Source organism: Cervus canadensis, chromosome 10, assembly GCF_019320065.1.
Source record: "Cervus canadensis isolate Bull #8, Minnesota chromosome 10, ASM1932006v1, whole genome shotgun sequence".
NCBI lineage: Eukaryota > Metazoa > Chordata > Mammalia > Artiodactyla > Cervidae > Cervus > Cervus canadensis.
In genome coordinates, this window is record NC_057395.1 from 7,125,155 (window position 1) to 7,140,429 (window position 15,275).

General features: G+C 40.1%; 1 protein-coding gene across 1 annotated transcript in view; it reads right to left on the minus strand.

Moving 5' to 3' along the window:
• The window catches only part of TAF3 (TATA-box binding protein associated factor 3), a 118,802-nt gene that overhangs the window by 14,993 nt on the left and 88,534 nt on the right, over positions 1–15,275 (minus strand). Inside the window, exon 4 of the mRNA XM_043479338.1 lies at positions 10,922–11,004. Within this exon, the coding sequence (XP_043335273.1) occupies positions 10,922–11,004 (83 nt within the window). The remainder of the gene's footprint in view (positions 1–10,921; positions 11,005–15,275) is intronic.

A 15,275-nucleotide genomic window follows, 5' to 3' on the forward strand; every position in this document is an offset into this window, starting at 1 on the left:
CAAATAAACTGCCTTAACCACGGTTTGAGCTAGTTTAATTAGGGTTTCTGTTACTTGCGCCCAGAGTCCTGACTAATAGAAAGCATGAGAAGTGTTTCTTTATTTTTTTTTAGTATCTCTACTAGTTTCTTTTTTTTTTTTCATTTATTTTTATTAGTTGGAGGCTAATTACTTTACAATATTGTAGTGGGTTTTGTCATACATTGACATGAATCAGCCATGGAGTTACATGTGTTCCCCATCCCAATCCCCCCTCCCACCTCCCTCTCCATCCGATTCCTCTGGGTCTTCCCAGTGCACCAGGCCCGAGCACTTGTCTCATGCATCCAGCCTGGGCTGGTGATCTGTTTCACCCTAGGTAATATACATGTTTCGATGCTGTTCTCTCGAATCATCCCACCCTCACCTTCTCCCACAGAGTCCAAAATTCTGTTCTGTACATCTGTGTCTCGTTTTGTTTTGCATATAGGGTTACCGTTACCATCTTTCTAAATTCCATATATATGCGTTAGTATACTGTATTGGTCTTTATCTTTGTGGCTTACTTCACTCTGTTATAATGGGCTCCAGTTTCATCCATCTCATTAGAACTGATTCAAATGAACAGTATGGTACTGGCACAAAGACAGAAATATAGATCAATGGAACAGAATAGAAAGCCTGGAGATAAATCCACGAACCTATGGACACCTTATCTTCGACAAAGGAGGCAAGAATATACAATGGAAAAAAGACAACCTCTTTAACAAGTGGTGCTGAGGAAACTGGTCAACCACTTGTAAAAGAATGAAACTAGAACACTTTCTAACATCATACACAAAAATAAACTCAAAATGGATTAAAGATCTAAATCTAAGACCAGAAACTATAAAACTCCTAGAGGAGAACATAGGCAAAAACACTCTCTGACATAAATCACAGCAGGATCCTCTATGACCCACCTCCCAGAATATTGGAAATAAAAGCAAAAATAAACAAATGAGACCTAATTAAACTTAAAAGCTTTTGCACAACAAAGGAAACTATAAGCAAGGTGAAAAGACAGCCCTCAGATTGGGAGAAAATAATAGAAGTGTTTCAACTGGAGAAGAGAGTACTCTTTATGAAGCACCCGCACTGTGCATGCTCCGAGGCTACACCCTTGGACTAGGGGTTGGAGTAAGAAAGAGTCAAAGAAAAACATGCCTTTTATCTGCTGTAAAAGCTGCTATGGAAGACGGCTATTTTGCCATCAGGTTCCTATGGAAATAAAGTTTCAAATTTAGCATCTTGAAAAACATTGTCTCTCCTGAGAAACTAAGGGGTACCTTCTCTTTAAAAAATGTATCTCACTCTGCCCTTATTGCTAGGAAGTTGTGATCATATCTGATGTATAAATTTTCTTTTTTCCTCACCTTGTTCTTGGTTTCCTAGTATTTTCCAGTATCTTTATTTTATGTTCTCTAAGTCACTCTTAAATTTATTTAAACTAGAAAAAAGCTACATATGAATAAACAACATTTTAAGTGTAGGAAAATATGCAGAAAGTGAAATAAAAATAATTTCCTATTATTTTTCTAAAGAACTTGCCACTAAAATACCACTATACACATTTTACCTATTAAGGGCCTTTCAGTTAAATCTGGTTACATAAGAACATAAAATGCTTACTTTCTTTAAAAATATTTTAAATGGTTACTTTTGTAATTGTGCAGTTATCCTCTATTTCTGGTTGTACTGTCAAAAAGAGTTAATCAGAAAAGTTTGGATCGCAGAAAAGACAGCAAATATCTATACTTACTTTACATTTTTAAAGGTTAACCATTTATTTTTCAGGACTAATGAGCAAAAAGTTTTAGCTTCCATTTTTATGGTACATATAGATAATTTAGAAATTAAAACTATTAAGCAGCCTTGGTTCAAGAGGAAGGAGACATATGTATACCTTTGGCTGATTTATGTTGATGTTTGGCAGAAACCAACACAATATTGTAAAGCAATTATCCTTTAATTTAAAATAAATAAATTTTTAAAAAAAGAAGCCTCTTCCTCAGCATAAACTAAACTCTATAAACTGCAACAAAAAAGTGAATTACTTACAGGAAAAGGAAAGCATCCAATTTTCAGCACTTCTGCTAAGAGAGGTCTGATTAATGAAAGAATTTCCTGGATTGTAAGAAATCTGATAATACTCATGGCCTTGGTGACAAAGTGTTAGTAGAAGGAAAACTCTAGTTGCCAGCAGTAAAGTAGTCACTGAAAAATAGTTTCGCAAATTGTGCGCATTTGGGGAACAGGATTAAACTTGTAACTGACAGTATCTATTGTGTCCTCTAGCCAAAAGAAAATTTAGACTTGGTAATGATACTGTTTTCATGAAAGTGACACAGAACGATTCTGGGTCACTTGACCAAATACAGTATCAGGTGTTACCTGGAGCAATGACTGAGCATGACTGGATGTGTGTACGCCAAGCCGCTCAGTCGTGTCTGACGCCTTGGGACCCTTTGGACTGTAGTCCACCAGGCTCCTCTGTCCTTGGGATTCTCTGAGCAAGAGTACTAGAGTGGGTTGCCATTTCCTCCTGCAAGGGATCTTCCTGACCCAGGGATTGAACCCACGGCTCTTATGTCTTCTGCAGTGGCAGATGGGTTCTTTACCACTAGCGCCACTTGGGACGCCGGCTGGATGTGTGGAGGGGCCCAATTCATTAGCTGTCCCTGGTGAGCGCTCTGAACCAGGGCAGCAGTGCCCTGAGAGCAGGACCAGCTCCAAACTTCTCCAGTATAGCAGCGCCACCAACCAGGCCAAATGATACTGCTGGCAGGACAGCCACGGGACAGACGGAGAAAAGGACAGACCCACCTCCCCAGCGCCAGCGAGAGGAGAGCCTAAAGAGACACGGAGAAACGTGAGGCGGGGAAGACCGCGTAACCCCTAACCGCCACTGTTACCCTCAAATCTTTACATACAAGGGCCTTTCCTCTTAATACTTTACCAATACTTTAAGTTACCTTTTTAAATGAGATGCTCCTTTAATAGAATTTTGAGCTTTATAAATATAACCACACATTTAATGCTCTGCATGTCTCTTCTGACAATCCTGTCTAAGCAGTCCCACCCCTCAGATGCTCCCTTGCTTACACCACTGTGTTCTGTTTACGTCCTTCATAGAAATGACTAAACGCACGGATGCCACAAGTTAGCCCAGCTTTCCTAGGCTTACTCATAATGAACTGACTCAGTAAATGACAAGGCCGGGGCAACAGGTAACACGGCAGCTGTGCTGCCACCTGGCAGCCCATAGCGCCTCTGGTCCCAGGGACACTCACTGCCCCTTCCGGCACCAGGTCTGGGGGGCCTCAGCAGCAACATACTGACCTGACCGGTAAGACGTCAGGCGCTGCTCCCAGGCCAGCTAAACCCACCTGCTCTCTCGGCATCAAGGCAAAGCTTGGCCCTTAGGCCAGACTCAGTTATTCATTGATTTACTTGAATGCATTGCTTCTTCCCCTTCACACCACCCCTACAAGCTACAGATGCTGAGACTATAACTTCAGGATCAGTATCTTAGTTTCCTCTTCAATACAAACTAAGGGGAACTCTGGGTCCTCATTCCTGGGATACCTGTTAAAGGAATCTGAGGTGCCTGGAGAGTGACCTTGAACTTTAACACAATCAGGAGGTGGCACTGGGTCCCCACAGACCCTTCACACCACACTCGGCAGGAGTGCTCAATCAAGGGAGACAAGGGCCCTCTGTCTGGCTTCCAGGAACAATAACAGAGAAGAGAGGAAACAGTCTAACCTCAAAGCACTTTCCTGGATCATGGGTCAGAGGCATCATTTCTTTATATAAGATTTAGAAACTAAATATTGTCCTAGAGATCTTCCAACAAGAGGGTATAATTTGAACCCTGTAAAGTGTTTTCTTTTTCCTATGGTTTCAAAAGACTCTACTCTCTGCCTGTTCTTCAGAAATAAACAACTCCTCCTCCTAGACTATTCAACCCCCCACTTTGAGTCCTAGTCTACTCATTAATTCTACTTCAAAAGAGCATCATTACAGCCCCAGGTGAATACAAACTATATACAGGCATGTTTATATGAACCTACCGTCTCTTTTCCATCATTACTGCCAAGGAATAAGCCATGATCCCTATGCTACAACAATAAAAGATTACTTTTAATTTCATATAATTTTCAAGTGTCATAAAGTGTTATCCTTCTTTTAATTTCTTTCAGCTGAGCCATAAAAAACACACAGTGGGATGGATTGGCCCATGGCCGTAGCTTGTTGACCACCGATTCAGATTTAAAAAAACAAAAAACAAACAGAAAGACCCCTCTTTACTGATTATGTTGTATTTTATATAAAATCCTATTGCTCATGGCAAAGGGGCTTGTATAACTCAACGAAGCTATGAGCCATGACGTGTAGGGCCAACCAAAACAGGTCACAGTGGAGAGTTCTGACAAAACGTGGTCCAGTGGAGGACGGAATGGCAAACGGCTCCAGTATTCTTGCCTCGAGGATCCCCGTAGACAGAATAAAACGGTAAAAAAATATGACACCAGAAGATGAACCCCCCCCCAGGTGGGAAGGTGTTCAATATGCTATGGGGAAGAGTGGAGGGCGATTACTAATAGCTCCAGAAAGAATGAAGAGGCTGGGCCAAAGCAGAAGCGACGCCCAGGTGTGGACGTGCCTGGTGGTGAAAGTAAAGTCCGATGCTGTAAAGAGCAATATTGCATAGGAACCTGGAAGTCAGGCCCATGAATCAAGGTAAGCTGGATATGGTCAAGCAAGAGATGGCAAGAGTGAACATCGATACCTTAGGAATCTGTGAACTAAAATGGACTGGAATGGGCGAATTTAATTCAGATGACCATTATATCTACTAGTGTGAGCAAGAATCCCTTAGAAGAAATGCAGTAGCCCCCATAGTCAATCAAAGAGTCCGAAATACAGTATCTGGGTACAATTTCAAAAGTGACAGAATGATCTTGATTTGTTTCCAGGGCAAACCATTCAACACAGTAATCCAAGTCTGTGCCCCAACCTCTGACGCTGAAGAATCTCAAGTAGACCGGTTCTCTGAAGACCTACAAGATCTTCTAGAACTAACACCAAAAAAAATATATCCTTTTCATCATAGGGGACTGGAATGCAAAAGTAGAAAGTTAAGAGATAACTGGAATAACAGGCAAGTCTGGCATTGGAGTACAAAATGAAGAAGAGAGAAGGCTAACAATTTTGCCAAGAGAACACCCTGGTCATAGCAAACAACTTCCAACAACACAAGAGATGACTTTACACATGGACATCATCAGATGGTCAATACTGAAAGCAGACTGATCATTTTGCATCAGTATTCAGTTCAGTTCAGTCACTCAATTGTGTCCGACTCTTTGCAACCCCACGGACTGCAGCACACCAGGCTTCCCTGTCCCATCACCAACTCCTGGATTATTTTGCATCTTTGCAGCCAAAGATGGGGAAGCTCTATACAGTTAGCAAAAATAAGACCTGAGGCTGACTGTGGCTCAGATCATGAGCTCCTTATTGCAAAATACAGGCTTAAATTGAAGAATGCAGGGAAAACCACTAGGCCATCCAGGTATGACGTAAATCAAATCCCTTAAGATTATATAGTGGAGGTGACAGATAGATTCAAGAGATTAGATCTGGTAGAGAGTGCCTGAAGAACTATGGGAGGAGGTTTGTAACACTGTACAGGAGCTAGTGATCAATACCTTCCCAAAGAAAAAGAAATGCAAGAAGGCAAAGTGATTGTCTGAGGAAGCTTCACAAATAGCTGAGCAAAGAAGAGAAGTGAAGAGCAAGGGAGAAAGGGAAAGCGCCAACCAACTGGATACATAGTTCCAGAGAACAGCAAGGAGAGATAAGAGGCCTTCAATGAACAATGCAAAGAAATAGAGGAAAATAATAAGGTGGGAAAGACTAGAGAGCTCTTCAAGAAACAGAAGAGATTAAGAAGAGGTGGCAAGAATACACAGAAGAACTATACAAAAAATATATTTTAATGACCAAGATAACTATGATTGTGTGGTCACTCACCTAGAGCCGGACATCCTGGAGTGTGAAGTCAAGTGGGCCTCAGGAAGCATTACAACAAACAAAGTTAATGGAGGTGACAGAATTCCAGATGAGCTATTTCAATCCTAAAAGCTGAAGTTGTTAGGTGTTGCCCTCAATATGTGCGCAAATTTGGAAAACTCATCAGTGCTCACAAGCCTGGAAAAGGTCAGTTTTCATTCCAGTCCCAAAGATGGGCAATGCCAAGGAACATACAAACTACCATACAACTGCACTCATTTCACATGCTAATTTCACATTTCACAACGTAACGCTCAAAATCCTTCAAGCAATGCTTCAGCAGTATGTGAACTGAGACCTTCCAGATGTACAAGCCGGGTTTAGAAAAGGCAAAAGAAGCAAGCGAAGCAACTGACAAAGAATTAATCTCAAAAATATATAAGCAGCTCATGCAGCTCAATACCAGAAAAATAAACGACCCAATCAAAAAATGGGCCAAAGAACTAAACAGACATTTCTCCAAAGAAGACATACAGATGGCTATCAAACATATGAAAAGCTGTTCAACATCACTCATTGTCAGAGAAATGTAAATCAAAACCATAATGAGGTAACATCTCACACTGGTCAGAATGGCCGCTATCAAAAAGTCTACAAACAGTAAATGCTGGAGAGGATGTGGAAAAAAGAGAAACCCCTTACCCTGTTGGTGGGAATGCAAACTAGTACAGCCACTATGGAGAACAGTGTGGAGAGTCCTTAAAAAACTGGAAATAGAACTGCCGTACGACCCAGCAATCCCACTGCTGGGCATACACACAAAGGAAACCAGAACTGAATGAGACACATCTTTCCCAATGTTCATTGCAGCACTGTTTACAATAGTTAGGACATGGAAGCAACCTAGATGTCCATCGGCAGACAAATGGATAATGAATTATCCAGGAATAGCTGTATAATTACTGGAATTAATGTTCCAGTAATAGCTGGAATATTACTCAGCTATTAAAAAGAATGCATTTGAATCAGTTTTAACGAGGTGGATGAAACTGGAGCCTATTATAAGTCAGAAAGAAAAACACCAATACAGTTATATTAACGCATATATACGGAATTTAGAAAGATGGTAATGATGACCCTATATGCCAGACAGCAAAAGAGACACAGAGATAAAGAACAGACTTTTGGACTCTGTGGGAGAAGGCGATGGTGGAATGATTTGAGAGAACAGCATTGAAACATATATATTATCATATGTGAAACAGATTGCCAGTCCAGGTTGGATGCATGAGACAGGGTGCTCAGGGCTGGTGCACTGGGATGACCCAGAGGGATGGGATGGGGAGGGAGGCGGGAGGCGGGTTCAGGATGGGGGACATATGTACACCCATGACTGATTCATGTCAATGTATGGCAAAAACCACTAAAATATTGTAAAGTAATTAGCCTCCAATTAAATTAATTTTAAAAAAAGATAAAAATCCACCAAAAAAATTTTTTATTAGGGTATAGTTGATTTACAATGTTGTGTTATCAATATCAATTTATATTTCTAATACTGGTGAATGGAAACACTGAGAAATCTTGTTCACATAAATATGCAAACAGAAATGAAAAGTGATTTGTTATAGTAGGGACACTCAATTCTTTGAATTTCTTCTGAGTTAAATGACAAAAATGAAAAAAACAAACAAACACAAAAAAGAAAAGGCAGAGGAACCAGAGATCAAATTTTCAACATTCTTTGGATCATGGAGAAAGTAAGGGGATTCCAGGAAAACATCTACTTTAGCTTAACTGACTACACTTCACTGACTCTGCTAAGGCCTTTGACTGTGTGGATCACAAAAAACTGCAGAAATTCTTAAAGAAAAGAAAATACCAGAAAACCTTACCAGTCTCATGAAAAACTTGTATGTGGGTCAGGAAACAATAGTTAAAACCTTACATGGGACAATGAACTGGTTCAAAATTGGGAAAGGAGTATATCAAGGCTGTATACTATCACCCTGCTTATTTAACTTATATACAGAATATATCATATGAAATGCCAGGCTGGATGAACCACAAGCTGGAATTAAGACTGCTGGCAGAAATATCAACAACATAAAATATGCAGATAATACCACTTTAATGGCAGAAAGCGAAGAGGAACTAAAGAGCCTCTTGATGAGGGTGAAAGAGGACAGTGAAAAAGATGGCTTGATACTCAACCTTTAAAATACTAAGATCACGGCATCCAATCCCATCACTTCAGGGCAAAGAGAAGGGGAAAAAATAGAAGCAATGAGAGATTTTCTTTTCTTGGGCTCCAAAATCACTGCGGACAGTCAATGCAGCCACAAAATTAAAAGACACTTGCTCCCTGAAAGGAAAGCTGTGACAAACCTAGACAGCATGTTTAAAAGCAGAAACATCACTTTGCTGACAAAGGTTCATAGAGTCAAAAGTACGGTTTTTCCTGGAGTCATGTATGGATGTGAGAGCTGGACCATAAAGAAGGCTGAGTGCTGAAGAATCGATGCTTTTGAATTGCAGCGTTGGAGAAGACTCCTAAGAGTCCTTTGGATTGCAAGCAGATCAACCCTGAATATTCACTGGAAGGACTGATGCTGAAGCTGAAGCTCTAATACTTTGGCCATCTGATGCAGAGAATCGACTCTCTGGAAGACCCTGATGCTGGGAAAGATTGAAGGCAAAAGGAGGAGTAAGCAAAGGATGAGATGGTTGGATTGTATCACTGACTCAATGGACAGGAATCTGAGCAAGCTCCAGGAGACAGTGGAGGACAGAGGAGCCTGGCGTGCTGCAGTCCACGGGGTCGCAAAGAGTCAGATAGGACTTAGCGACTAAACAACAACAACATGTGACTTGGACCTCTTTTTCTTTCAAGTTTAAAATGTAACATATTTCACTTAGTTTACTCCTTTGTTCATTATAAGTATATATTCCCTTGTTTCTGACTTTGGTCAAATGATTGATTATTCATATGATATGGGAGTTATTTCCCTAAATATCAGAAAGTTCACGTTACATAACGTTATACTTTCAAGGACAATTTGTCTAGAATGTCTGGGTACTATAATTTCCCTAATACTGGACATTCTGTTCCAGAGTCATAGGATCTATTTCTCACAACTTCCAATATCTTAGGTATATGAGTGATTTATTGAGAGGAAAAGGAATTAGTCAACCAAATAACTGAAAGATGCTTAAAGGCAGATGTGATGAATACTACTATCAATGCCTTTCTAAAAATCTTATTCCTCTAAAGGAATAAGCAAGCCGAACTTGTATGTGTAAGGAAAGGTGAAGTAATGGTGAGTTAGGACAAAACTGGAATAAAATATGAATGGGTAGGAGAAAAATATTTGTCCAGAGATAGGTAAGAGTATCTTTCCTTCAGAGAAATGAACCCAAGGACAGGAATTCTAAAGAGACGGCAGGTACAGGTGCTTTGGTTGGGTCCCTGTGCTAACTAGCTCTCTGCTCTCTAATGATAAGGACATGATTAAAATTTTTGTAGGGAAGGTAGAAGGGCATCAGCACAGTATTTGGTTTAAAAAGAGCTCAATCTATGGTATTTTTGTTCCATTTTCTAAGCTTGTCAGTAATACTACAGCCTACTGTCTGGGTCTCTCTTGGCACAACCAGAACAAGCAATGTGGAAATTACGTAGATAATTTAGGCAAGAAAAGCACTAACCAGATTTTCTTCTTTCAATCATCAGAATACACACTCTCCTAGAAGGCCATGTTTGCCCTACACCATCATTCATTGGAACGATGCTGGACTTTTCCTCAGTATTACGTTTGGAACTAACAGAAGCAGTGGCTGCATAAAATACACACTACAAACTCTAAGATGGAACGAACGACGAGAATGCAAGGCAAACTTCCTGTTGTCTACTCTACCTACTAAAGGAACAAGTTCATGGCTCCTACTTTGATCTTTATGGTTAAAAACGGAATGAAAGTTAAATGCCTTGTGAACCTATTTTCTATATAACATTTGATTGCTTGTGATGTAAATAAACTAATCCATCTTTAGGCTTTACTGGTAAAAATACAGTTGTAAATTTGTACTCTGAGCTTACAAAATTCACTGAAATGATGCATAGTATGATTTTTAGATGAATGATTTTCAACATGATTTGCAAAAAACAAGATCAGTGTTCATCACCTTATTAGGATCACATAAGAGCATTGTAAGCCTTAATTCATATCACAAATATGAATAAAGAAACACAGCCAACAAATTTACTTTGAAGAAGGATAGGTAGATGTGATGATTCCATGAAATTAAGAAAGTAAACAGTAAACACCATGTCTCCATTTCCAGTTCTCTCTTAAAAAAAAAAGGGTGGATAATTCAGACTTCAGTTGTCACTGATACAGTGCTTGACCAAGCTTTTGGCATTATCCTTGTTCTATACGCACAGAATAAAAGCACGTGCCATCTGAGCAAGAAGAGAATCTTCATTCTTTGTCCTGCTGACAGAGAACACACGCTTGAGGAGGTTTAATACTACGTCCACCTGGGTGTAATGTGGGCAGTCAGTCCATTCAATACAGTTTCTTATTTTTCAGATAACTGGGGCCTCACAAACTAAGCAGAAACAATGTCCTGTATTAGTCTTTAAAAGAGAAGAACTGGGGCGAGAGGGCTGGGGTTGGGCAGAAAGGCTCCTATGTGCTGAATAAAGCAGTAAGCATTTACTCTGAGAAAGAAACCAATAAACATTTTAGAATGAAGCCTTCTCGGAATAGAGCCTGACTGCACACGTCCACACTGGAAAGATCCTCGAGTTCTAACCCGCTAGGGTAGAGGAGTAAAAGGTACGTTCAATCTCTTGCCCTCTATACTGAACGTCAATACTTACATTTTGTCTTGGCCGGCTCCAACTCTGAGAGTCAGTCTGGGGATAACCGGGCTTGGGGCTGGGACCACGGGCTCCACTTTGATCTGTTGAAGACAGCACATTAGAGTCAACTACACTTTTCTCAACAGAAGTACTACCTCCCTTTTCTCCTACACCCTCATCCCCACAAACTTGACAGGCTTTTGAATTTCAAATGTGGCTGAGGTGCTAGAGGTAAAGCTAACCTGGGGCTCTTTCGTTTTCATTTCTCAAAGACTCAGGCATCATGAGAAATTCCCCAAATTTAAAACACTTTAAATATGGGAGCTATTTCTGTATTTGCTTAGTTTTGATTAATTTCTCAGATTTTATTGTCAGAATTTTTAAACAAGAATTGTTGCTTCGGTCATTCAGTGGAAAAATTACGTGACTGTCAGATTTAATATATAACAGGAAAAAACTGCAGCAGGGGCTCCATTATAAGATAAAATTTATGGGTCTTGAAAAATGTTAAACTCACCTTACGTTTATCATGCCATATAGGAAAACCGACACACCCAGTGTAACTACAGCACTGAACTGCTTCATTTTTTGACTAATAGAAAAGTGATCTAAAATAGTGTAAGCGACAAAACATATTTACTTAGAAAGCATTCACGGTGAAGGCAGTGACTGCTGAGTAAGTTGAAGATACCAGCTCGAATAGCTGAGCTAATAATCAAAAGGGAACATACACATGAACTATGGTGTTGAAAGGACTTTGTCACGATTTCTGACTTGAAGATCCTCTGTGGTAAAATCAGTATTTTAACTGAACAAAACGAGAATCATCTGCAGCACAGTTTTTCAGCAGGTTTTACGGGCGTTCTCGGTGGGGTGGGTTGCTGCTGAGTGGGTGACCCACTCAGCTACGTGTCAACATCCCTGGCTCGGCAGGAGGACGCTGCTAGTCACTGCGACAACTGGTGCCAGCCTCTGATTTATGTATTTCAACCTCAAGAGAAGTTAAGAAAAGAAGTAGTGCAGTGGCTCTCAAGGGAAGGAGTTTATAACACAGTGCTCAATATATTGCCATTGGCCAAAAAGTTCATCATGGTTTTTTCCTATGATGTTGAGGAAAAACCCAAAGGAACTTCTGGGTCAATCCAATAGTATCTCACAGAAACAATACATTGCACATTGATCAAACCGACCTTTTTTTTATATGTTTTAACCTGACCCCTTCTTGAGTTTTGTTTTTTTTTTTTTAAATCCACGGTCACATCAAGATCTATGACTTCATTCATTCTCTTGAGCAGTGCATGACACACAGGTGGTACTCAACCAACATCTGTTGAATGAACCACTCATCCTGCAAGTACCCTCAACTCCCTGCCTCTCGGTCATTTCACCATTTGTCCAGGACCAATCTGAAATCATTCCCCAGAGCACTAATTCCAAAGAAAAAATTTAAAACGGCTCCAGCTTCTGCCATCAAAACTCCAATTTCATCTGTGCCTTTAAGACTCTCTGCCTATTTGGATTCTCTGCTAAACTAGATAAGAGTGGAGACCACTCTGTGCATTGCTATTTCCCAGTGCCTGTTGTAGGGTCTGACACATAAGTGCTTAAGGTATATTTTAAGAATTAATCGGAAGCAATGATTTCAAACATTTACAGCTTTTAAGACCCATCCCATGATTTCCTTCCCCTTCTGCTCACAAACCCCACAGGAAAAAATGCTGAAACCACTGGGCACACAACTCCTCCAATTCCCTACAAATGTCTGCACCCACGATTACACTAGAGTCCATCACCTCCAGCCTTTGAAAGAAACTTCCTCCTTATTTGTGGCATCTTCACCTTCTCAGTTCATTATTTTCCTCCAGCGTTCTAACGCGCTCAACTCTCATTTAAAAAACTTACCTCCCCTTTACCCTCTCACTGATGACACGTTCTAGTCTTTACTTCATCTTCTCCACTTCTCATTCACTCCTCACCCAACTTCACTCTACTTTCTGGCCCCAATAAAGTCACTCTTTCTAGACACTTACTCTTCCCTAATGTTCCTGTCTATTTCTCCACTGAGATCTTCACCATGCTCCTTCCCTGACCCTAACAAAGTCCTCTTCTTTGGCCTGACCTCTCTGGGTCCTCTCCTCTCGTCGCCCGACACCGACTTCATTCACATTCACGGATTCAATTGTAAAAGTTTTCAATATGTCATGTCTTCAAAATCACCCTCTCTACACCAGCACTGACTGGAAGTAACACCAGAATATAATGCTGTCTACTGGACATTTTCAACTAAATACTCTAGAAAGACTTTACCACATCTAAATCTTATCAGTTTCCCCACAAAAACCGGCTCCTCTAAATGGTCTTACTTTTGCGCGATTCTTAATCCAGTGGTTTCCACGAAGCTTCAGGGACCAAGGGTCACTGGGGTGGAGGCAGAGAGAGACCCATGGAAGAAACCTCTGTATTCACTTTCTCTGATTCTTTGAACACCGAGGTCTATATCTAACACAAACCTGAGGACCAATGGTCTAGCCTATTTTGTAAACAACTAAGGTTTCTGTATTTTTCTCACCATTCTGGGTTACCTGTGGGAAAATAAATATGTCCCAAGCAAACAAACATTTATAAAACACTTAATTCTTGCCAGGCATTGCATTTGGTTATTTTTCAGATGTTCTCATTCAGGTTCTTTAACAAACAGGTGGGGTAGGTATTATGGTTTCCATTTTACAGAGGGAATGATCATACACGAAGCAACCATTTTTCCTTTCTTTCTGTTTCCTTTTCCTTTTCTGTTTTAAGGTCACAAAAGTAGCAAACCTAGGACTGAATACAGTTTTTTAATTCAGAGAATGAAAAATTGTATAAAGTTCCTAAATTTCTTCAATTCTAAAATATTTTAGGGTCTCACACATACACTCATAAGTGACCCGAGTATTAGAAGTAATATTCCATATTCCTTCAACCCACAATACTATTATTGAAACCCCTTAAGCTTTATTAAAAAATTAAAGCTGCTTGCCCTATCTTTAAAAAAATCTTCTTTAGTATCATTATGCTTCTCACTTTACTCTGGTCCATTCCTATGACCACACTGCACAATAATTACAACTTACTCGCATTGTACTTCACAAAGTCTGTCCCATACACACAATCCCGTGTGATCTCCATAACTCTCTAAGCTAAGTGTGGAAGGAATCATCACTCACATGTAACTGAGGGCTCAGAAAGACTGAGTGGTTTGGCCAGAGTTACAGAGCTAGTAAATGACTGAAATTCAGTTCTCCGCCCCCAAATTCATCCTCTGTTTCACCACACTATTTGTGACTCTTTGCCACATATTTTGGGTCTTTTTTTATGGTAATGCTGATGTCCTGCACGGAACTATTCAGTTTCTTTGTCAATGTCTTTTATGATGAGTGACACATACTTGTGAGATGGCTAGGGTAGAGTGTAAAATACAGTTTTTCCTCCTATGGGAAACTAACTAGCTTATATGGAAATTGAGATCAATGTCGGACTCACCTCCATTCAACTAAACTTGCTGGCTTTTTGAGGCTGACTGCAAGACTTGGCAGGACAAAAAGAATCAAGGCATGGTCTATTTACAACCTACTATTTAAAAAAAATTAAATGATACAATATGTAAAAGCAAAAGAAAACAAAAATGCAGAGCTATTTTAAGAGTCAGATTAAAAATGGTATAAATGTGCCCTGAGGACAACAGATATTTAGTAGAATTGCTGAATTAATGAATGACTCAGAACCTGTTACCTCAGCTCAAAGTTTTCCCTGTAATTAGGGTGACTACCCCGTCCAGAAAGAACTTTGACAGCGAAAGTAGGAGCTGTTATTTATGCCATGTAACAGGTGTAAATGGATTGTCCCAGGCAAGCCAGGACATATGGCAACCCTACTGAAAAACAGTTAAATACTTTCATTTCATTCTTAAAGAGGTCAAAGAAGATTTAACTGAAAGATAAAACTCAAGCAAGCATAGAAAAAGACTAGTAAGGATGCTAACAATGTCGATAGAGAAAGCACAGTTTCTAAATAAAAATTTCTCTCCAGACTTTTGTTCACACTGACTTTATCTGAGCGGCCGCCCAGATGAAAACACAGGGACGTTTCCTATAATCGTGCAATGACTTCTCATGTGCCCATCCCATGGCAGTCAACACACTGGATGACAACGGCTTCGATTTCTTGAACAGTAAGACTGACACCATCTTTTAATGGCATGAAGCCAAAATCCAGGGGAAAGAGGAGCTTGTAAGGGTTAAAATAAAAGAAGAGTACTTTAGAGCGATGCTGAGAATTGGGGCGCGTGGAAGAGCATTTACAGTGGATTACTAAGCTTCCCAATTCACTAAAG